Source organism: Aplidium turbinatum, chromosome 9, assembly GCF_918807975.1.
Source record: "Aplidium turbinatum chromosome 9, kaAplTurb1.1, whole genome shotgun sequence".
In the NCBI taxonomy this organism is placed as follows: Eukaryota; Metazoa; Chordata; class Ascidiacea; order Aplousobranchia; family Polyclinidae; genus Aplidium; species Aplidium turbinatum.
The window spans coordinates 8,156,459-8,182,013 of record NC_137480.1 but is presented as its reverse complement, the minus strand read 5'-3'; the positions used below and the strand labels follow the sequence as shown (position 1 = coordinate 8,182,013).

Below are 25,555 nucleotides of genomic sequence, written 5' to 3'. Positions count from 1 at the left end.
ACCGATTATATCACATTCTGAAGCACTTTTTACTGAGCAAATTGCTTCGTCACAGATCAACTAACAAAATCATACATACAAATCATACCTTACTTTAAACGTATGTAAACGTTAAATCAATAAAAAATACAGGTAAATTTTACTAGTTGGTACTCAAACCACAAAATCCATCATTTTTACATTGATTCAACGTCTAGTGACGTTGCAGATGAATACAGTCTCAATTTGAAAATTATGGATTTTGCTGTCTCGTTAGTGACATAATACTAGCTTCTAGCTGATCCTTCTAGCAATTGCTAAACTCAAGCAGAGTTACTACACTGTCCAATGTCTATATTTCTCATATTTGTAGTTGTTTTGAAGAGAAGTGTTTCAAAAACTCTATCTATTACACTTAATTTCAAAACGTTTATGTAATTTGAACACACGTTTTACTTTTTTAGAGCTGGAGCCTGTGCTACTAGTACAAAACCTAACAGCTCCGTAGCTGGAGCCACTGGTGTAAAGCTTGACTGCTCCAGCGCTGGAGTCAGACCTCTTTTGTAGAGGCTCTGCAGCCCTGGTGTTAACTTACTAGGTTCTGTAGTTTTTCTGTATTTACAAATAAAATGGACTTATCAATTTTTTTACACAAAACTTTTCAACTTTTTACAATTTCGTAAAATAAATAATTGCGATGTCGTAAAATAATAACACTGCGATCACAACAACGCAAAGCAGCAAAGTGACATATCCACTTCTAGTCAGCTGCTCCCTTTATGTTGGCTTGCCATGTCATTTGCCGAAACACAGCCGCGTGCTCTGGAGCGGAGTCGAACCCACGTCCTTTCGAACGTCGCGCAGACGTTCTCACCACTCCGCAACGCAGCCGGCGATTTTAAATGCAAAAAGCATTAATAAGACGCAAATTAATACGAACACTTGAAAACGAATTATGAAATGTTATATCTAAATTACCTTGCTTTACAATGCAGAAACATGGACATTGTCATCACAAGTGGTAACACTACTTGAGACATTTGAAATGTGGATTTATAGAAAAATGCTTAAAATTTCATGGAAAGATATTACAAATGAAAATGCACTATTTAGAATGCAAACCAACATGACAATTCTATAAATAATTAAAACAAAAAAAAATTGAAATATTTTGGCTACCGGTATATGATTTGTGATAATTCTATTTAAAAACAACTATTAGAAGGAAAAATGAACGGAAAACAAAATAGAGGTAAACATCAAGAATTTGAGGATACTAAGTTGTTGAAAATTTGGTGCTCACTTCAACTTCTTTGATTTAGGCCATCTGCTGCAAGTAAGCAAAGCCTTTGCACTTATTTGGCATGTTATGTTTTTACAAGATAATAAAAAGAGCTCTCAAAGCATAAATTTTCACTTTATTTTTCAAACGTGATTTTGACCTGCAATGACCAAGATTGTACCCAAATGCTATAAAACATATTTTTTTACAGCAGCAGTTCGGTTTCGTAATGAAAACTTTAAGGGGGCAGTTCTACTTAGAATCGCATTTTTCGTACTTGTCATAAATAACAATCTACACACAAAAGTTCACCCACAAACCTCAACAAACCATATATTGCTGGAAAAAGGAGGAAACAAGCGGAGATGGGCAAGATCACCAGTATTGGTGATCTTGAAGATCAAGATCAAGATCACCAAGAATAAGTGATCTTGAAGATCAAGATCAAGATCAAGATCAAGATCACCAAACTAAGTGATCTTGAAGATCAAGATCAAGATCGTGATCTTGAAGATCAAGATCACTTTCAAGATCACTTTTTGTGTACTTGAAAAAAAATGAAGTTTTTGATCAATGATGTTGCAAAAAATAGTTACTAAACTGTATAAGCAACCCGGGTAAAGGTATATAGTTGGTATTGCTAACTTTTACTTTTAACTACTCGATCGCTGGCCTAAGAAATGTAATGAGTTAGTGACTGTTGCTATTAGGCCTATCAATTGTTGACGTAGTTTGCGTAGAATCGCAACGTCACTCCAAGGCCGAGGTTAATTACAGTAGTCATCATCATCATCCGTTCAGTCGTTTACGACTCTCGGTCACTCTATACGTCATCTTTCTCCACATCTCTCGATCTCACGCAGCCTCCTTCAATTCATGCACTCCCATGCCACTGTCATTTACAATCGTGTCAAGCCATCTTGTTTTCGGGCGCCCCCTTCCTCTTCCTCCGCTCACCAAACCAAGCATGATGTCTTTTTCCATTGATTTGCTTCTCATTATGTGGCCAAAATATAAAAGTTTCTGCCTGACGATTCTAGCTTCTAGGGATATGTCCGGTTTAATTTGTTCAAGCATTTTCTCGTTTGTTATTTTGGCTGTCCAAGGAACACGCAGTAACCTTCTCCAACACCACAATTCAAATGCGTCAATCTTTCTTCTGTCTGTTTTGTTCATTGTCCATGTTTCGCATCCGTAAGTTGCAATTGGGAATATTATAGTTTTGATCAGCTTGATCAAATTACAGTAGTAGCCTACTGAAAAAGCAATTAGTTTTATGCTTTTTATTTATAATAAATAAATAATAATAAAGTTTGAACTGCATCATTTTTTACCAAATTTTTGTCTGGTTTATGTTGGAGTTTTTATTCGTGTTACTAAGTTGTTTTAACTTTCACTGTGTTATGTCAATGTTTATTGCATCATTTACCCATCTGGCAACCTTGATACTGTTGTCTGCTATCAAAAAAGTTCCAGAGGTTTGCGGTCAAACAAACCGCTCCATACTCAGACCCTAAACAAGTCTTGGTCTGGTTGATTTGCTGCAATAAACCACTTTACATGACCAAAGTCGGCTAGAGTCCAGATTTTTTAATACCGCCATTCTACACTTTTGAAACATCTAAAATTGGGTCAAAGAAAGCAAACATTTCTTTAAAATTCACACATGGAAATTGTGAACAAAGTTAAATCATTTTTTATTATACGTCAACATAAAGTACACGGAAGTTGACTTATTTATTATGACCAACACCGAAGACTTTTTCAATTTTAAAATGGCAACACTGACCAGATTAGATGGAGATTTTAAATCGTCTTTTGTTCGACACATACCAGATTAGCAGTGGCTTAATGTTAGTAGTCGCCACTAACTACTTTGTACAGTACAAGTTTTAAAAAAATGCCTCTATCTATGAAGTAAACTTTAATTTTAAAGTGATCTTGATCTTATTGTTCTTCAAGATCAAGATCACACAAAAAAAAGTAGCTCAATTGGTTAGCGCGTCACTTCTGGTACGAAGAACCTTCAAGATCAAGCGGCGCTGGTTCGACTCTCGGGGTATGCGCTTGAGCAACGCACGTTAAGGACTGCTCTCCATTCAGCGGCATCTAATGGATGGAATAGTTCCCCAGCAACAAGACTTCAACAATCGGAAACTTCACTCTGACAATCTCTGTGACCGGGCCTGCGTCAGTGATTCAAAGCCTCTACAAGTATGCAAAACTGCCAGGATTAAGCTCTGCAAGAAGCTTTCCCAGTCCGAGGATAAAAATTCCATCAATCAATCAATCAATCAAGATCACCAAAAAAAAAGTGATCTTGAAGATCAAGATCAAAATCACGATCTTGATCTTCAAGATCACTTGTGATCTTCAAGATCAAGATCACGCCCATCTCTGGAAACAAGCTATCCAAAAATATTTACTGTACTTTGTTAGGCTGGGGCAATCCATTAAGGGTTTATACCATTTTGAATTTGTACATAAAATCAACCGATTGTCTCTATTGCAGCCCTAAAAACTCGAAAATGGCTAGAGATAGGGACTTCAAACTGCATGGTGATCTAATAGAGTATCCTAGCCATAAATTGATAGAGGAGATTTCTTTTAACTCTTTTATTTTTTTTTTTAGTATAAAAAATTTGATAATTGCTATGCATCGAGAGCAAATTTGACTTCAGGATTTGGTAATAAAATATTTATTAGGCCTACTCTGAATATTGAAACAAAACTCAATCATTATGTCCGTAAGGGCCTATTACTATATCTGTTAAAATTTTTAGCCAATTCTGACAAGTAGTTTTCTAGAATAAACATTTTTAGTGCACAAAAACGTGATTTTGATTAAATCGCATTTGAAAAATAGACTTAAGAAAATTTATGCCTTTGACTTTAAATGTGACTTTAACTTTAAATGATTCTCAATAAACTTGGTTGACCTTTTGAAAAGGTGGCGCTATTTAGTTTATTCATTATTAGATTTTGTAAGGGAAAATACAAAACATCTTGCAACTAACATTCTCACAAAAATGCAAATTTTTATTCACATTTTAAACTGAGGTGCGTTCAGAAAACCTTCCGTTTGAAGCCTAATGATGGCAAATAGGTAAAAACTGACTGCATATTCTGAATCTACGATAAAGTTCCAATATATATCAATAAAATAAAATGAATTTGAAAAATTTTTTCTAAGTAGAACCGCCCCCTTAAACTACAAAAATTTTGAGTGGAATTACTGATCACAACATGACTTTAAATTTAACAAATATTTTCTCCGGGAGTTTTGAAGACCATTGCGCAGATTCACATCATGCAGTATAAGCCTATCATAAAAATGTCTTCATGTTACATTTATACAATATGCATTTAACCATTGAACTGATGACTGAATATTTGTGTAGAAACACATTCCATCAAGTTTTGAAAATGGGGACAAGTATGCCCATGGAAGATAACACATATGATGTCATAGTTTGCATCGGAGTATTCAGCTATGGCCACGTGCCCCACAACTATTTATGGGTAAATAAATTATTTAGTTAAAACTTTTATTTTACCGCAAATAGTTTCTCTTAACAAATTTTAGTAAACTTGCCATACGTTGTTATTGTTGTGATAAAACGTTGTTTGTGAAGTTTTAGTGACGTAACATGTCTAACGGAAGTTACGTAATATTCCCTTTTTGGAACATTGGCAGTTTCCCGTAATTACAGTAGCTACAAGGTTTTCAGGTATTTACTCCACTGACTTAGAATTATGTCTGTTTACTTGTTAGAGTTGCAAAAATGCTCAAGTAGTCGGAAAAACCATTTGTGATTACGCATCAACAATAAACTTCGTCATCATAAAACATCTATTTGTCTGTGATTACGCACTGGAAATAAGTTTTGCCACGCTCTCAATGGAGAAGGAAGTTGCATTTTGAGCACATACGTTTTGTATTCTTTTTAAACATGCTTCATCGACCTAGGGTTGCTGCTCCTCTAGAAAGTGGTGTAGGACTTAAAAGTGGAAAACTTGCAGTGGTTCAGCAGCAGCACTACTTGCTGCTGCATGGTGTTTTTGAACGCTTAGCAAGCACAGAGTTACTTGACTGCTAAAATTAAAATGCGTCTTTTTCCGGTTTCCAAGCTTACAGTGGATCCTTTATGCATCTCGTGGACTTCCAATACTGTGACATAGACCTTTGTAGTTTGTAAATGTTTCTCGGCAGTTAAGTTGAGCAAGACTTGATAGCAAGCGCAACATTTTTCGCTCACTCATCAGCGGCCCAGCACCAATCGAGAGCTCTGTAACATAAACTATAGAGGTACGGTACGTACTGATAAGCCCACTGAACATGGGCATTTCGTTTTTAATTTTTGCTACACTTGATGACATGGACGTGGGGAGCCAGGAGTGCAAGGGGTGCAACCGCACCCCCAAACTTTTTAATTAGTCAAAAATTTTGGAAAACTTGATAAAAATAAAAATTGGGCAAGAAATTTCAACATGTTTCAAAAATTTGATTGAGATTGAACTTATTTTTGATTTTTTGCTCAAATAATAGTTATGTAAATGTCACATAGAGTTTTTGTGTTGAATTTAATGCATTAAAAATTAAAAAAATCTCCAATGCTACAAACGTATAAGTTCAATATCAACACTCTCAGCTGACATTGTAGCCTGCAAGTTTAATTCATAAGATTTGAAATAACTTTTTAACTTATTTTCAACATCTGAAAAAATCTAGATGCTTGCAAATTTTATGAAAAATATATGCTAATCAAGATGTGCCAATATTGACTTTGAAAGTGATGCTTTAAACACATTACTTACAATATCAAGATGCTCAGCTGAAAATGTAGTGTGCTGTTTATAAAATTTTTGAAATACCTTATAACTTGTTAAGATTATAGATCATTATAACAATTTGTATTTTGTAGTAACCAACATGTATAACCCTATTATTATCTTATTGATGTAAAATGTTTTTTTGTATTGAGTTATTTGTATTGTTATGGTGCTTTCGTATTATTTGTGAATAGGCTACTGGTAGTTAACTAACCACATTTACAGTATATACCAGATTGTTGGCAGCAGTGTAGAATTTTTAATCCGGTGGCCTATGTTTTGTCGCAAAAATATTTGGGCTCATTTAATTATATTTGGGTCAGAATTTTTTCTCACCTCCAAAAATTGACTTTCCCTACGCCTATGCTTGACTATGCCGATAAAAATTTGTTGATTGGAAAAGTCTTCATAGTTCTCGTGGAGGAAACACCGGTATGATTAGCAAAACACGATGCTTACTAGTGAGTACAAATGTGCGATAGCCTACTCAGCTTCTGCATTATGTCGGGTAGATTATTCCTTCTATATAAGCTACATGTTATTTTTGCATAAAAAATAACATCCAACAACATTATCTGACAATGGCAATTTTTTGTTGATCGACTCCCATAAAATATCTTCTTTTTTCTGATTTAGTAGTTTCTTTAGGTGTATTTGGCATTTTTTGAAATTTCCATCCGGCAATCCTATACAGTACTGCTTTGTGAATTTTTTTTTTATAATTTTACGGTTCACAAGTGATTGCATTTTTTTAGTTTTGCTTTTATCATCTTAATACAAAAAAGCAATTGTAAAACAATATTATTATACCCCACAAGAACACGAGCAATTGTAGACTTTTGAATAAAGTTTTGTATATTAAACCACAAACCTAACCATATTAATTGTTGCTTAATTTTTGCATTTTCTTTCTTTGTATGAACCTTCGCCACTCCTAGGGTCGAGGGGATTTGCCTCTTACCACCCTCGAGCAGTGGTGGCAACTCGGTCTAGATGTTTGGGCAGGTGTCAAGCAGCCACTGAATTGATTCGTCACCTATTTGGCGCAGTTGCAGATGGTGTGGTCTGCAGATTGTTCCTTTTCACCACACTCACAGATGGTTAATGGGTCCATCCCTCATTTATACAGAAAGATAACTAAACATTTTCTCTTTCTGACATTGCAGGAAATTATGAGGGTATTAAAGCCAGGTGGAGTGATAGCCCTCAACTGTTCTCACTTTCTGATTACGGATTTATCGGGAACAGCTAACAGTTCGATTGAGTCTGTTCTTAAAGGTATGGTGAATAAAAAAGTTTGCTTTCTTGCAGAGAAGGTAAGTATCTTAACAATATATCCTAAGGAGTTTGAAATAAGATTCAAGCATTAGCTTTAAGAAGTGTAGGCCAAAAACTTTATCTGGCGTCAGTGATGTAAAGCTAGAAAGAAAATTTTATGGAAGCAAAATCTACTATTTGGGGGCCAAACTTCATCCAACATGAATTATAATGCAATTAAAAGGTTGTAATGATATTAAATATTTTTATTGGGGCAAGATAAAGTTTTAAGGGAACGATTGCCTCTTCAAGCCCCCTATCTACGTTCCTGTCTAGCGTTTAGAAGACTTACATTTCAGCTCTTTTTTTTTGCAATTTAATTGTGTTTAAACTAAACTTTCTATATTTTGTCCGATGATACTTTAATGAGAATCAAAATAATAATCTAACTTGACAAATTTATAGCATATTATATATGGCATAAAATAATTCTACATGAAGTGAATTTACTAGCGGCTAGCCGATCATTTTTCAATTAAAAGAATGAAGAAACATGTGATATCTTATCTAATGGTATCAATACATCATTTTTGTAAACTGTAAACAAATTTTATGACACACCACAGTTGAAACAACAGCAAATGTTTACAATACAATTGCACTATTTGTAATAGGTTAACCTGGACTCGGACTCTGGCCATTGGGATATCAACTTTTACCAATCTCCAAATACCACTATTTACTGCTATATTAAAGTGTAAATAGACGTGTGAAAATTTTTTGGATATTACAGCTTATTCTTCTTACGGTCAAAGAACTGTGTAACAATATATTGAATACAGAAAATAAAGATGCTCTGTACCGTAATAGAAATTTTATTGTACATTTTTGTAATATCCTGCAATCAATAAAGGAATTCGTAATCAAACGCTTTGTTTTAATGAAGTGGCTCAGCGTTTACTTTACCCAATCAACATAAAAACTCAAAAATCATCCCATATTTCATTTTCCCATGCACTTTCATTTTTGATACCCGTTCTAAAATCTACAACTTTATTTAAAAAGAACTTCAAGTTTACGATACATCAGCCTCTATAATTCCTATAATATATCGTGGTCGTCTCTTTTTGTTCGGTCCTGGTCCAAATTGAGACAAAGGCCATTCGCTTGTGTGGTTGTTTAAGGTGGTCGTGACTACGCGAAGGCTACGCACACACTCTTGGCCAGCTCCATGTCCACTGCGGTCCAATAAGATCGGAACGTACAGCTTCATGGGGAACCGGTTGCAACGGGCTGCCGGGTGCTCTGTTCATTGAAGCCCGCCTTACATATAGTATATAGCCCACTAGTATGGCATAGAACGTATTCTTCACTTCTATTTGGCAAAAGCGGCTTGGGAAATTGGTTTCTTACATCAACATAAGTTTGCCTGTTTTTATTGTATAAGCAAAGAAAAGCAGTTCTTCTATAGCAAAGCTGTGTAGCCGAAGCCTGTAGCCGCGGAACCATTCATCGGAGCCGGAGCTGGAGCCGCTTGCTGTGAAGTCGGAGATACAAAAAAATGCAACAGATTGCGCTCCAGTTTCGACTAAAAAACTCATGAGTTAGTTTTATTAAGTCTATGCGGCGTGACAGACGCCAAGAGAGATGACCACTGGTCATTGACCAGCCATGTCACATTTTGAAGCATTTGGATTGTTTCGTCACAGATCAACTAACAAAATCATACATATCATATCATACTGTACATACTGTACTCATATACTGTATATTACTCATTATACTGTACTCATTATACTGTATCATACTGTACAGTGTACATTAAACGTATGGAAACGTAGAATCAATAAAATATAATGATTATTTCGCTAGTTGTTAGTAAAATAATAAACAGCAAGGCATTTCGTGTGATGAGTGAGAAGTAATGCGCAGTCAATCGCAGGCAAGCCTTTAGTAGCTGGAGCAGTGCTCAGCAACCAGATACAATTAGAGTTCTATGATATGGCTTTAAAAGTGCTGTGCAAGTGTGTAATATATCACTTCTGATAAAACGTCATGTCATTTTCCTAACATTTTAGATAGTAAAAGTTGAAAAATGATCAAAGGTTGTTTTATGTATGCTTACATTGAAAATCAATAACCTAAACGAACGAAAAGCCACAAACAATGAGTTTCTTACAAAACTTTTTACATTGCAGTTAAGTACAACGATCTGTCCAAACTTCCTCTATCGGCAACCGAACCCTTTCTAGATTCCATCTCAAATTCTTCATCCGCGTCTCTAGGTGAAGTAATCAATAAAGTAGAGTCTCTCCTTGAGACACCATACACCACAGGACCACGAGAAGGTTTTTCAAGGTGTTTTGTGTCCCAAGGGTCCAAAGCGTTTCCTGCGCATGATATTTGAGAAGTTTTTGGGGTAACTTTTTCTTGTCGGTTTGAAAAAGATTTGTTTTCTTTAGGATTACTTTTGTTACTTGCGTTGTTGTAAAAGTTGTGCGTGCTGATTTCACTCAGTCTTTCCAATGTCGATTTGCTGAATTTTGGCTGGTTGCTGCGTTGGCTAACCTTGCGGTTACCAGTCTCTCTGCTCAATGTAATCGGTTTGGCAGCTGTCTCGCCGGGTATTTTTGGCGGCGTTGGAGGTTTTGGAAAAAGTTCCTTTTGCTGCGGAGCAAAATTACCAACGTTTATAATGTCATCGTTTTTAGGGCCACTGATAGCCGATAGTTTGTCTTGAGTTGCTGTCGAACTTCTAGATAACTTTGTAGACTCTTCGTTTTCGTCTGGGTCTTCTTTGAAGCTAATATTTTCATGATTCATGGGCGATACTTGAGCATTTGGATCGTTAGTGATTGGAAGCTGTTTGTCAAAACCGTTTTCGTTTGTTTGTTCAGGTTTTGTTGTGGATTCTTCATTGCACTAGAAATAAATATCTACAAATAATTAACTTGAAATTTGATTAAATTCACCTCCAAAATATTCTGCTTAAAGCCTCTTTTCACTGCAAGATGAAATGCAGTGATAAATTAACCAAATTTGTAAATATTTTGCTGTGAAGAAGTGAGAAACGTAGACTATGCAAAATCAAGCACAAGATACTTATCACGTGAATCATAAACTAAGGTATTTAATTTGGGATTTGTTTTTGTTATAAGTTTATAAGTCTATGATTAAACATTACCGGTCCCTTGCTAGCATCTTCAGAAGCTGTTTCATCCAATTCTTCTTTAGTAGCATTATTACTTCTATTTTGTTTTGGTTGATGTTCAATTTTGTTTTTCTTGGTGTCATGGGTCTCCTCTTTTGGCACTTGATCTGGAAAAACATTGAACAACATGACAAATCCGAACTTAAATAAAACCTATCTAAGCATGTTCGTACAGACAATCGTGGACGTCGCTCCAAGGACCAACGATCCACACAAAATGGTATGCAAAAAAAGTGTCGTCTTCCAACCATCAAAAGCTAGGTCTATTGACTCTGTTGCTGAGTATCGCCTAATCCTGAAAATGTATGTTGTGGAAAACTCTGTTCTATTTTCACCAAGTCCGTGTCTTGAAAAGAAATTCTTTCATGCTTGAAATAGACACAAATTCTTGCATCTGTCGCTCAGCCGTCCTGCGTACCTAAGCAGACTTCTTTATCTCTATTCATAAAATATGACTCAATGGAAAATTCAGATATGTATTTCTTAGGGCAGTAGTAGACTATTGAAAGTCATTCAATCACAGTTTACCTACACGCAAGTTTGAGTACACCAACTCCAAGTGCTGATCTCTAAAGAGGTTTTATTTGATCAGGGTCGTCAATTAGTCGAAGCGCCTCCCAATGAAATCTCCGCAATTTTCTAATTAATTTTTTCACCTAATTTGAAATCAAATAAAACTATTTGGTACCTGATAGTTTGTTGTGAATTTGAGGTGGGGATGTCGGGGATTTTGTGGCTCCAGGTGAGATGGTTGCTAAAGAGTTTCTGTTGCAAAGTAAATAACGTTGTTAGTTCCTTCGTAGCTACTTCAATACAATCAGCATTTTGTCGATTTATTATTTTTATTTGAATTTCAATATAGTCATTGTGCTAAATACGCTGTTGTTGCTTGTTTATTTCTCGGTCTGAATCCATTACTTCATGCTTTAAAAAATGTCTTTGGAAGTAGGCTATTTCAAAGTATTAGGCCTACTGTATGTGTAACTCGAGCTAAAATCGAATCTGGAACTATTGCAAGGAGATTGTGGAACTCCAGTCGCTTGGCCACAGAGTTGTTCAAACAAATTTAATTAAAAAAAAAAAATTGAAATACGTATTATATTTATGATTTTATTGATCGATATTCAAGGTTGTTAAAGAACGAATTTAAACGTAGTAGTGAGAGAAAGAGAGAGATGTTTGTTTTATTTGCCTTTCTAATACGATTGGAGAAAAAGAAACACAATTACATAAAAATCAAAATATAGCAATAGAAAGGTCTGGTAGCACCGTACAACCTTACGGCCAATCAAGGTAGTCGGCTGTATGGCTTGAAAAGGATCATATGTTAGTAATGTATTTAAGTTAAATATTCATGGAATATCGAGTGTTAAAAGTGTTCATTATTGACTACTTATCTAGAGTACGTTTTACTATATCAGTCGTTTTACTATACGTTTTACTATATTTTACTATATCAATCAATTACACAGGAAATACAGTTGAAGATTTAAATAACAGTACCGTTATCAATCTTACAAAAACAGCAGAAAAGTATAGAAAAGTAAAGCCTAACAATGGTTCAAAACTGTCAACAGAAACTTTAAACTTTATGAAGAAGCGTAGAGGTCTCAAGCAACCAATATCAGCAAGGAACAAAATCGAAAAAGCAGAACTTGACAAACTCATCAGTAAAAAACAAAGAAGAGACATAAGAAAATACAACTCTGATGTTGTTGAAGAAACAATCCGGAAAGGTCGAGGTTTTAAAGCTGCCTAAAGGAAGCTCAGCTTGGAAAAAATTCATATGACTGGAATAAAAGAACAAGATGGCTCTATTACGAAATGCAGAAACCGGATAATAGAAAGAACAAGAGAATTCTATCAAAATCTCTATGCTAGCAATCAGGGTCAAGGGCCGGTCGACAACTCCAGTGACAAATCTCAAATTTTAGCAACCACTCCAGAAGTAAATATCTCTGAAATAAAACATGCAATTGGTCAGATGAAACGAAATAAAGCGCCTGGTGAAGATAATATCACGCCTGACCTAATTAAAGACGCAGAAGAAACAATTTCATCACCTCTTGCCCATCTGTTTACGGAATGCATTAAAACAAGACAAATTCCTTCCAACTGGAAGAATGCTATCATCATACTGCTTCATAAGAAGGGAGACCAAAAAGACTTGGGAAACTATCGTCCGATTAGTCTTCTTCCAACAATTTACAAACTTTTTACCCTAGTAATTACCAACAGAATTGCTAAAGATTTGGACTACCACCAACCGAGAGAACAAGCAGGTTTTAGGGAAGGGTTTTCAACCATGGACCACTTGCATACTATCAACCAATTAATTGAAAAAACAAACGAATATAACATCCCACTCTGCCTTGGACTAATAGATTATAAAAAAGTGTTTGATTCTGTTGAAACATCAGCTGTCTTTTCAGCACTGGAAAAACAGGGAATTGACCAATCATACACTCAACTTCTCAAAAACATTTACACGAAAAATACATCTATAATTCGGCTGCACAAAGACTCTGAACCATTTCAGATTCAAAAAGGGGTACGTCAAGGTGACACAATATCTCCAAAAATTGATGGTGAATACATAAATCATTTACGTTTTGCTGATGACATCATCCTTATATCTGAGCAACCTAAACAACTACAAACAATGCTAAGTGAACTCAATACAGAAAGCAAAAAGATTGGCCTTCATGTGAACCTTAACAAAACGAAAGTTATGTTTAACAAACTGGCAGACATCGGCAGCAATATTCTTGTGGACGGAGCGACTATCGAAAAAGTTGATCACTATATATATCTTGGCCAAAAAGTTACAACCAACTCCAATAAAGAAGATGAAATCAAAAGAAGAATATCACTTGGATGGCAAGCCTTCGGAAGAGCAAGTTCGATATTTAAGTCAAAACTGCCTTTTTCTCTCAAGAAACAAGTTTACAATCAATGCATCCTTCCAACCGCTACATATGGTGCAGAAACTTGGAACCTTACAAAGAAATTAACACTTAAACTAAGAACTATGCAGAGAGCACATGAACGAATCATGATGGGTTTAACATGGCGAGATAAAAAGACTGCCGAATGGATCAGAAACCAAACGAAATTACGAGATATATTGAGCACAATCAAGAAACTAAGATGGTCCTGGGCAGGTCATATAGCAAGATATCAGGACAATAGATGGACTAAAAAATTAACAACATGGACACCACGAGAAACCAAAAGAAAGAAAGGAAAACCAAAAGTGAGATGGAGGGACGACATTGACAAACAATGCAATACAACCAATTGGTACCAACTAGCACATAATCATGTAAATTGGCATGAAAAGGGGAAGGTTTACGCTCTGCAGTGGGCTCTCACAGGCTGAAAATGATGATGATGATACCAGCCGACAACGGAAAATGATCGCTTGAAATGTAAAAATGTATGTTTAATTTAACGATGACTGTCGGTTGCGTGACTGCGTGGTCATAGCCCTGGTTCGACACTCGAAAGCGCGCCGGATCGACACCGCTCAAGATCATGTAGCTGTGTCTTTGCCAAGATACTTGAAGGCATGCCTGAAGGTGGATACGAAGACTGGCTCCCTTGTCTTTTCGTTCACTTAATCTCAACCATAAATTTTTGGAGTAAGCCTGGATACGACAAAAAAATGATGAATTAAGCAACATTGCTTCATACTTATGTTTGAAGAAGAGAAAAGCTCCAGCAGCTGCGAGACCCAGCAGTGCTAAACAGGTAATTACTATAGCGGCAGTTACTCCGCTTTTAGGACCATCCTTATCTGTTTCATCCGTGTTGTTGTTGTCCTTAGTCAAGTTTTCATCTTCATCTTTCTCTGCAATTATCAGTAAAAAATTATTATTTTGAACTTGTTTTCTGAACCTACTATTTTAACAAACTGTAGTCTATAGGTACTATCACAAATTTTAGTTCCAATCTTTGTTGTAAATTATTATTTTCGACAATGCAATTCTCGGCCTGTTTTGTGCCAGTTCACACAACCTTGTTGTATGCATTGTATAAAATTAAAAAACAAGAAATAATAAGATTACTTTCACAATGTTTTCCTGTAAAGTTGTGCGTGCAGTTGCAATTGAAATCAGTAGCCGAAGTTTCTGTGCATGTTCCATTATTGAGACATGGTGCTGAGAGACAAGGAGGATCCAAGACTTCACAATGGGACCCAGAATAGGGTAAGGGGCAGTGACATCTAAATAAAAATCTATAATTTAGCTTGTCCAGTAACCCAACTACAACAATGGTGATACAAAGCAACACAGGTTTATACACTGAAAGAACTCTCAACTGGTGGCTAACGTAAACAAGATAAAGTGTATAGGCTAAAAAATATTCCAAGTCCGTCTCAAAAATAGCTGGTCGAGGCAAACTTATCTCCAGAGATGCAAAAAGGGTTGTTGAGAAAAAGTGATAAGTTAAAAATGATTGACTTAGCGATACGTCGCTTTTGGGATTACAATCCGTAGTCATTTCTGTTTCAACACAAGAGTCGACTCGTTATGGTATGATACAACAGTTTGCCAGTGTACTGTACTAAGTTCTTTTATGTATATATATATATAATGTACTAAGTTAATTTTATGTATTTTATGTGTACTGTACTAAGTTCTTTTATGTATAGTAGCTATGTTGCTTCGTTGATAATGCAGTTGCTCTTAGTCGTTATCAAAGCGACTACCAGTGCTCGAAATTCCACTCCTGCAAGTTGGAGAACAAGTTCAGCGATGCCTAGCCCACTCATTCAGTGCCAAGTTTAGGCCTGGGCTGCACCACGAAAACATGAACATAGAACAGGTGATGGACTTTTTTTTAATTATTTATCAAAAAGGTGACTCGCATGAAGAAAAAATGAAGAATACATACAAACTTACTTATAGAAATCTTCCGATTGTTGGCAAGTTGCATCGTTGAAGCACGGGTTCTGAGCACACAAAATGCCTTTCAAGCACAAGTCTCCCGCCCAGGCTTTGGTACAACCATCAGTGCACTTACCGAACCTTTGGTCACACAAAGCTTCACCATCAACCGGCTTACAGTGGCCGCATTTCTGAGTGCAGTTTAGTCCAAATGTCCCATGGGGGCATGGTTCCAAGCAGCTACACACATAAGATAAAAAATGTGAGCAGAGTCCCTATTAGTAATAAGCTTAATTCTGAAAACCTTGGTTGTTTTGGGGTAAAATTTATGAAAGGGGTTATATCATCAAACACTTCCTCAAACTTGATAGAATTTTTTTTTTGACAATAGATTGCATTGTGTAAACGTTTGTTTATATGAATTATGGACAAACTTACTTGCTTCCTGTCCATCCAGCCTGACAAAAACCAGTACAAGACCCATGTATTGGGTTACAGGTGGTCCCGTTTGCACAATTACAAAGATTAGAACAATCCGCTCCAAAGTACCCATCAGCGCACATATCCACGCATTTCGTCTTCGTGTATCCAGGCTCGCACTGTCCGTTGTTGACTTGACAATCACCAGTGATATGATGACAGGCGGATTGATTGACGCAATGTCCGCATTCTTTGAGACAGTCCTTTCCATAAAATCCATCATCACATGTCTCGTTGCATGCTTGCCCTTGCCATCCAGGCTCGCACACATCCTTGTTACTGCTGTGGTTAGTGACAGGACAAAATCCAGTGTCTACTTCACAACTGGCGTTATTATGACAGTGGCATTTTTTCAAGCAGTCTAACCCCCAAGTCCCTGTCACACAAGTTTCTCTGCATAAGGGCGGTTGGTATCCAAAATGACAAAACAACGTAGTGTTTGCAGAGACTGAAACATTCCAAGACATTGTTGTGTTCACCGAGACTTGCACTTTGGAACAATGCCCTGAAAACCTGTCACAAAACCCGTCGTCTGAACATTTTCCACACGTTTCGTTACAATTAGGGCCATATGTTCCATTTTCGCATTGTTTTTGGCAGTTAATTCCAGTCCATCCCTCTAAGCATCCATGTGTGCAATTTCCAGTAAATCGGTCACACTTGTTTCCAATGCAATGGCAAGGTAAATTACAAGTATGCCCATATTTCCCTTCCGAACATTCTAAAAAGAAATCATTATAAATTCATTCTAATAAAAACAACACCAGGATGTAGTTAACACAATGAAAATGGTCTGATATAGCTTTTGGTGAAATTAAGTCGGAAAGCCACATAAAACGTTTTACAAAATGATACCTTTTATAGCGAAAGCAAAAATTATCCCAGACAACCGTATAGATGTTTATCAGATCTGGTCAGATCCTTACCAGATCTGATAAAAATATTTACCAGATACTGTAAAGTGGTTGTCTGGGATGTGACCAATGTTGACGCCCTCAATTTGACGGCGTCAACTTTTTGTTGACGCTGAGGCTAGCGCAGTCAGTTTATTTTTTAGCTGACGGAAGTGATAGCGCCGTCATTTATTTTGCCGATTTTAAGCGTAAGCGCTATGCGTCATTTTTTGTTTTCATGGAAAATCTCGTTTCACAATGTATTCTGGCCAGCGCGACTTATCCGAATCACCCGCTTTTGCGTTGGTTGGAATGGCTGCTTGGAATACAAGCGGAAGAAGTTCGCCAAATGGTGATCACTCATATCGTGAGCAGTATCGAGAACGAGGGATCAGAGAGAGAAAGCTAAAAATTAATGAATGTCATCTCGGAGGTTGAAGAAACTTTATTTCAAGAGCTCTATGCCCCTGAAAAGAGCGATGCTGGTGCAGTGGACCTCGTTAAAAAAATTATACAATAGAATTCGCCTATAGTAACTTTGGCTATAGTGACACTTCGCCTATAGTGACACCTGTTACAAAGTCCCGTTTGCATACGCAACAGTTGAGTAGAATTCGGCTATAGTGACACTTCGGTTATGGTGACACTTTTTTTGCGCTCCCTTCAGGTGTCACTATAGGCGAATTCTACTGTAGGCCTATATGCTAAGCCATCACAGCACGCTTGGAACAGTGATAGGCTACCTTTCCGAGTAAACGATTTCAAGACTTGTTTTTGAAATACAACACATCATTCACCAATACCAGCCAGCGCTGCTGTGGAACGCATGTTTTCACTTGAAAAGGACATTAGGCGTCCCAAACGCAGCAGATTGTCAGACAAACGTTTTGAAATGCCTGTGTTTCTACAAGGAAATAACTAATAAGCTAAGCAGCTAATTACAATAAAGTCTCAAAACATAATACCTGCTCTTTATTTATAGCTATTGTTAGTCTAAATTTGGTTGAAATGCTTCCGTTTTGTGAGATCTTGGCTAAAATAGCGCTAGAAATTAGCGCTGACGCTGACGCCGTCAATTTCTTTAAGAGCTTACGCAGGACTTTACGCCGTAAAGTTTTTAGGTAATTCGCGCTGACGCTGACGTCGTCAAGTTATTTCATTGACGCTTACAACACTGGATGTGACATTGTGAAGATCATAGCTTTAAATTAACACTGTTACTCAAACTAAACAAAGTAGGCTGCCCTACTTATAATATGTTTCTGGTACACCTGTAAAAGCAATAATACTATAGTGCAGTAGCGTAGCCTACAGTTAGTCGATTTTGCAAAGTAGCAATACATTAACAAGAAGCATTGTGCCATTGTGTCAATCAAGCATACCGTATGAACATATTATCCCTGTATATCCAGTAGCACACGTACACCCGTAAGGATCAGGAAGACAAAATAATTTTTCTGCACAACCTTTTTCTTCCTCCTCTGTGAGATTGGAACAACTGTGTTGACAAAATGCACCAAATCTGTTCGGTCCGCATCCTGAAAACAAAGATATCAAAATAAAGTCAAAAAGAAAAAAGTAACTAAAAAAAAAATGGTTTATTAGTATCACCATTTAGGTTACATAAAAAGCCAAAGTTTTTTTTTTTTTTTTCTTTCTTTCTTAACATATGTTGGCAACTGAATTAAACTTATTTTGAAGTGATGAATCAAAACTTAAGCACTGATTTCTATGACATCAGGTTTCACTTTACTATCCAAGACAGGGTAACTTGAAAGCAAACCAGGAACAATAGACTTCCATTACAACAACAGATACACAATGTCGGTTGAAATTAATCAAAAATGCCAAGCTTCTGTCGTTTCATCCAAAATTCTTGTACTTTCATGTGACATTGGGCAGGTTACCAACTTAGCTTACCACCTACAATGAGAAGAAAAAGAAGCCATTTATCTAGCAGCACAATGCTGAACACTGACAATACAGTAGAATAAAAAGCATCTACGGTCACCACTCAAAAAACTGATGTCTTGAATTATCGTACTGAGACATCTGTTGATCACATGTGGAGGTACTGGATCTGGCACATAAACCACACAAACTAATGCTTTAGTTTTCTTCACTCCTGATTTCTGTGCACTTTTCTGGTGCCGCAGTGCCTATTCTCTTTATCCACCTTGTCTTATAAACAACGATCTGCTTATTGTGAGTGGATACATGCTACCCACCTCAATGAATTACTTACCAGCAGGGCCGGTTGAGAGTATGAATTGGGCCCGTTTGCAATGGCATCTTCAGAGAAATCCCTGCCGACGCTACTGCTTACCAGTGACGTCATTTATCTAATCTAATACGTGTCACATCGTTAAATGCCTTAACCATAAGCTAAGGCACCAAACACGATGCATATTATAAAACTAACACACAAAGACCGTTGTGAAGATGGGAGTGTTCTTCCTGGCTATCAGCACAAGGGCTGAGCACTCACTAGTACAGCGAGCAATTGTGATTGGCTAACCATAACGGTGTAGCTTCCACGCTAACCATTTAGACCATCCACTCCACTATATGTCTCTCGGCAGCCGATTGTGGCAAGAATTGATATTGATAGACACCGTGTTTCTCCCATGAGGCTGGGCTCGTTAGTAATCACACCACTAATTTATGCCTGTCACGATTTCTTTCTATCTCTTACCAGGAAAGAGACTTGGAAAGGTTCAGTGACGTAGTTTAATGGGATATTACCTAAAAGCAGTCAATTAAATGGTCGAATAGTTCTACTAATAAGACGATAAGCGAAAATTCCTGAAGGAATTTAACGAAGTTCACTCACAGCTTCTCATGTAACTCTAATTTCGATCACAATTCATATCAGCACCTACTCTCACCTAGGCTACTTGTATTCAATTACTTCAACTCTCAATCAACAATAATCTCTGCATCCATTACCCACTACCACAACAACAACAATCTGCAACTCATAATGATTGATTTACGCAAATTACACCACTATTTATAGCAGGTTGTTTGGTCTAGTAGCTTCGAGAAGGTTAAGTAATGTTACATCATAAAGTACTCATTGTTCTGTCAAGTTGCACTACACGTAAACAAGCAAATTAAAGAAGCTTCCAGATTTCACGTAGGGTAGAATGTTCTAGAAATACGTCACATAATAAAGATTTTGCAATCAGAGGTTACAACAGGACAGTAACCGATAATAACATATAGCATCCCACAATCAAGACAAGACGTTCAGTCAAGATACAAAGCAGCCCGTCCCGTCGCGAGGTCTGCACATTAATTGTGACAATGCCACAAAGGTATTAGTTACTGGTTTTGTTGGCTCTTTTTTTTCCAGAAGGATAAGAGTTAAACTGACTGGGTCAAATACCTTTGTAGCATAAATTAGTGGTGCGACACTGACGAGCTCAGCCTTATGAGCGAAACACGGTGTTTATCGCTATCGATTCTTGCTACAATCGGCTGCCGAGAAACACACGAAGACCATGATCTGCTTTTTTACAACCTGCGCCTAGTTTTACAAGACGTTTTTTTTGCAAAAAAGAATCCTTAAACACTTGAAACTATTTTGTTTCTTAATTTAGGTTTGCTAAGTTTGAATAATGAAGCTTACCAATTTCACAAAGACTTCCCATAAATCCAGGTGGGCAAATGCACGTGCCATTCTTGTCATCGCAAACTGCCCCGTTTTCACAATGAGGACAATCCAATTCACAATCTTTACCATACTTGCCTGACTCGCAACCTGCAAAAAGACAATTGTCAGTCAACGGCCATGAAATGAACAAGCTTTGAAGTCCATGATGATACAGTTTAGTTGGTTTTTGTATTATTTCATATTGGCGTCGTCATGTTTTCAAAGAGTGAAGACCAAAAAAATCTGTATGATTTGTTTTTTCAATATTTGTATAGGATATTAAATGTTTTTCACTTGTAGCCCCTGCTCAAAATAACATTTTTGAAGTTTTCAAATTTTTTCCATTTTTGGTGGTGGTCGCAAAGTTTAGTTGCACAAACTTGACCGCTCAAATAAAAAATTCTCGAAACATCTGTGACATAAAAAATTGAAATGTTACATCGAAGATTGTAGCCTACAATGAGTGATTGTGAGACTTTTTTTCAAATCGCTTATCATAAAATCATAAACCACTTTTTGATTTGAAAAAAAAAAAATTATGCTTAGAGTTCCTAAGTACTTAATTATTAAGGGATGATTGCTAGATAACCTATAACCTACCTCTAACAACCAGTCTTGTCATTCCTTGTTGAAAAATTCGTACATATTTGTCTCTGGTTGGATAGAATGCCACGTATGCCCCTGTCTCTAATGACTTGGGTATGGTAACTTGCAGACGGCCTTGTGCTGCTTTCTTTGGTATACCGCTCTCTGTACAAAGACAAAAGATGGAATCAAAAATGCTTCTACTACGTATAAGTAGGCTATGAGTTTGACATTGCAATGGTTAAGATTTCGGATCGGGTAAAAACTTTGAGAGTTTGATGTGTTAGTTGATGCGCTAATTGTATGGCAAATTATGCTTGTGCAGATTATTTAGTTGGTGCTACTTCATTTCAAAGTTGGTAAGCAATATATGGTGAATGCTTATGGTATGGGCTAAATAAGAAGTTCTATGGTAAGCTTTGGTAGCCTATGTTTAGTAAGTTTATAAATAATATTTAGCTGTTAGACTGTTGCGGTAGTTTAGAAAGACAAAATGTATTAAAAAAAATAACAGTTAAAATTGTTGCCACTTCTTCATCTTGATCGTTTGAGCTTCTAGGACTGAAGACATAAATTTTTACCCCCCAAGGTTAGTGATGCTCTTTTCAGAAAGCCTCTATCGCTTTAAACTCTTTGTCGCTTTTTAATATCCGAGGTATTTTAGAAATCACACGTTCAAGGTTTTATCGCCCCGTTAGCTCAGTGGTTACGCGCCCGACTCAAGTACAAGCGGCGCTGATTCGGCTCTCGGGGTGTGCGCTTGAGCTACGCATTTCAGGACTGCTCTCCATTTAGAGGCACCTAGTGAATGGAATGATTCCAAGGCAACAACATTCCAACGATCGGAAAACTTTACTCTGTCAATCTCGGCGACCCGCCCTGCGTCAAAAGCCTCTATAAGTATGCGCCACTACAGGCTATCAAGGCCTAGCAGGATTTAAAACGAACCAACCAACCATCTCATTGCAGCTATGTCTGCGATGGTGCACACCGCTATCTCCACATATGCAGTAGTAATAGAAAACCAATATCGTAGTCATTGCTAAAGCCATGGCCACCTAAAGATACGGCCTGATTTGTCACATTTTGCAGAAATTTTCAGGTTTTTCTAACTTTGGGCGAACGTTTAAATAAATTTTTCTAAAAATTAGATTTTTACGCTTCCTTTATTCTTTTCCCCAGATGACACAATAGGTTTTAACATCCTCACATGTTGAAAAACAAAGAAAATTTGATTTTGTAGATTTTAGTCAGACTGTTAATTTTCAATAACAGTCTGATTTTGCGTTTTTCAACTTACTTTTTCTCATTTGCTACGGCTTCCCCAAGGCAACAAAAAAGTTTTTTGTCATTAGGAAACAGCAAAAAGTAAAAACATCTCAAAAAATGTCAGTCAAGCACTAGCAGTAGCTGTAATCAAAATTTGCAAAATGTGACAAATCAGGCCACATCTCAAGGTGGCCATGCTAAAGCCTAATATCACCAAATCGGAAATTAAATTCACATCTCTCACAATTAGAGAGATCAACCAACTTGTCACAGAGCTGGTTTGATCCACTGCTACTGTTCGATCAACTTGGAACTGGACAATGTTGCGCTTAGCATCTGTTGATGCGTTGTTGCTTGCTGATGATAATCTTATGCTGGTCTGGTCAACAATAAGTATAATGCATTGGGATAATGATTGTGGTGCTACTACATGCCTATAACTCGTCTGACTGATTTTCTTATTTCAATATCAAGCACGATTTAACGATCTTGTTTTGACGGTTTTTCTAGACCTCTGCAACCTTTCTGTGCTGAAAATGTGTTGTTTTGGCTTTGATCATCAGAAATAACAAAAATAGAAAAAATAATTGGACATGGCGTTTTCGAGCTGCAGAACAATAAAATTATCTCCACTTCTTTACAACCTTGATTAAAACAACTTGATATTCCAACTAACCTACCCTTCAATTTTGTATAAGACATTTGTTTATCTCCGCCACTCACTTGTGAAACGAAACCAAAATAAATCGTTGAATCGTCGTCTGCGTGCTTGTATCATTCCCATTGTCACTGACTCTCCTTTGGATGCTTGGTAGGTAAAACTTGTTGGGAAAACAAGTCCTGAAAAGCAGTAAAAGAATCCATCATGATTTGAGTTTGTGACGTAACTACAGGTTGGTGTGAGTTTGCATAGCCGAGCGGTGAGAACATTTGTACAACGTTTAAGACCGTTGAACATGAACGTTGGCTTTTCTATCTTTTCTCCCCTTGAATCTAAATCTTCATTCTCAAGATATGACCAAACAAACTTGATGTAAGAAGAAAACAAAATTGAGCTTTCAGTTTTTTTTCTGGCCATATTCTCCAAGCAAAGGTCGTTATATTCGGTTACGTCTATTTCACGTAATATAAATGCAAAAAATAGACCCGTGCTGTGACTGATGTTTTAATGCTTTCAATTTAACTTCAGTATTTAATTGCAACTTCACAAAATTATTGATTTGCAACATTCATGCTAGTTTGCTTGCGTGGTAAATATTAAAGATGCTTGTTTGCTAATCCCACTCATGACAAACATTTTGTGAAAAAATAATATTCGGATCTGACGAAAGACTAACTTACAAAGAGAGAGAGTAATGGTCCACATCAGAGAAAAACGATGTTAGAAATATTAATGATATAATCTTTTATTGTTGACCTGCAAGAAGTCCAAAATTGATGGCATCAAATTTCAATAGTGATTCGCATGCGTTTGTCTGGAAGGACTCAGGTTTTGATTTTCTGGGGAAACTTTCATGCCTCGTCATGAAGAGATGATTGACAAATATACTCGGAATCTTTTATTTAAAATCATGCGAGACTTGTATCAATAAAACCAGTAAGAATCATTTACAATGCAGTTGTGTATAGTATTCATAATTTTCTATGGTGCTCTTATGACTATTATCATGAACATTCAAATACCAAAGTCAAATACCATTTTTAGACATGATTAATCCTGTGATTTTTGAAATTTCTTCAGTTTTATTATCCCTTGCCGTGCATGAATAATATCCATACTTCAGTGGACCCGACTTGTCTAAGAGTGTCAGTTGCTTTCCCGTCCAAGGTTCTGGTTCGATGCTGAAGCGAGTTTTGAAATTAATAAGTTTAGTTTAGCGTCAACACATTTTAAACGTACTATGCAAAGTAGGTTATTAAAATACAATGCAAGAAAAAACTAGATCAATGATGAAAACAAATCTACAAATGGAGATGAAGATTGATTGATAGAATCTTTACCCTCGGACTGAGGAAGCTTCTGTAAGAATTTGATCCTGGCAGTTTCGCATGCTTGTACAGGCTTTGAATCACTGACGCAGGTCTGGTCATCGAGTTTGACAGAGTGAAGTTTCCGATTATTATAATGACGTTGTCTGTAAAATATTCCATCTACTATCGGTGCCGTTGAATGGAGAGTTGTAGCTTATTTGATGCGTTGCTCAAGTGCACTTCCCGAGAGCCGAACAAGCGCTCCTTGATCTTGAAGTTTCTTCTTTCATGAACTCACGCGGTTAACCAGCTGAGCTTGAGATGATTGCATAAGTGATTTATTGCCCTATACTTATCAAAGTTTCACAATTACTTATTCTTAATTTTGTTCAACCATATCTAGTATGAACTTCTGCCCCCATATTCACCTTTCATAGAGATGTTCTTCAGTGACATTAGACCCGGTGCCAATGTCAGCGTCGATTGTAAATGGAAACTCATTGAAGTATCTGTCTTCACCAACGCATTTTATCGACACATTTTGATTGTAAGCTGCAATAGGATTATCAATCACCAAAGTCACGTCTAAAATTCCTAGAAAAGAAGTGAGATTACTAATAGTGGTGATTTATAATTAATAACGATGATAATCATAATCAATAATAATAAGATTTAAAAAAAAAAAATTAGTATGAAATTTACTGATTATAATAAGAAAATAATGATTAATGACAGAATGTTAAGTAATAGGCTACCTAATGATACCGGTAATAAATAAGCTCAATGATAAGGAAAGTAGCATTCGAAAAAACTCGACGTTATTTTTCTTAATTGATAGATATTGTTAGATGATGTTAGATGTTGTTCATAAGTTTAACTTTAACTCTTTTTGCTGAATTGATAAAAAAATAGCAGGTCTTTAAATCTTTGTGCAGTTGCTTGGTTTTACTGCGCATGTTTGTTACATAACGAAACAAATTTTCCATCACTGGTTTGTATGTAATTTATAGCCTCCTTTGAGAAAAGTAATTATTTCAAAAAGTCTAGTATTTATAGATTTGGTCAGATAGGCTATAAAAAAAAATTCTGCGTTATTTTGATATTCTAAAACGTTCATAAATTTTTTCATATTATATTTTTAACGTATTTCAGCTCTTACCTGAAACGGAGCATAAAATTCCAAATATTGTCACAGCAGTTCTCAGGATGTTTGTTAGCATTAGGTTTGATATGGAAAGGCTACTA

General features: G+C 36.5%; 2 protein-coding genes across 2 annotated transcripts in view; one reads left to right on the top strand and one right to left on the bottom strand.

The window, feature by feature from the left end:
• Positions 1-8,254, top strand: part of LOC145776645 (methyltransferase-like protein 27) — a 15,561-nt gene extending 7,307 nt beyond the window's left edge. The window contains exons 2-4 of the mRNA XM_082587877.1: positions 4,663-4,783; positions 7,261-7,410; positions 8,026-8,254. Of these exons, the coding sequence (XP_082444003.1) occupies positions 4,663-4,783; positions 7,261-7,410; positions 8,026-8,112 (358 nt within the window). The 3' untranslated portion in view covers positions 8,113-8,254. The remainder of the gene's footprint in view (positions 1-4,662; positions 4,784-7,260; positions 7,411-8,025) is intronic.
• Positions 8,223-25,555, bottom strand: LOC145776644 (uncharacterized). The gene is made up of 14 exons (XM_082587876.1): positions 25,470-25,555; positions 24,739-24,904; positions 24,036-24,181; positions 23,063-23,179; positions 21,086-21,235; positions 20,462-20,593; positions 18,210-18,365; positions 15,893-16,655; positions 15,470-15,694; positions 14,633-14,790; positions 14,259-14,415; positions 11,251-11,327; positions 10,536-10,669; positions 8,223-10,273 (listed from the first exon to the last, which is right to left on the bottom strand). The coding sequence occupies exons 1-14, from the start codon at positions 25,528-25,530 to the stop codon at positions 9,539-9,541; spliced, it is 3,177 nt and encodes a 1,058-aa protein (XP_082444002.1). The 5' UTR covers positions 25,531-25,555; the 3' UTR covers positions 8,223-9,538.

Coding starts and splice junctions, on each gene's coding strand:
- LOC145776644 (XM_082587876.1), bottom strand. CDS start 25,530: ATGCTAACAAACATCCTGAGAACTGCTGTGACAATATTTGGAATTTTA. Junction 24,182..24,738: donor GAAGAACATCTCTATGAAAG/GTGAATATGGGG, acceptor AACTCGCTTCAG/CATCGAACCAGAACCTTGGA. Junction 10,274..10,535: donor AAGATGCTAGCAAGGGACCG/GTAATGTTTAAT, acceptor ATTTATTTCTAG/TGCAATGAAGAATCCACAAC.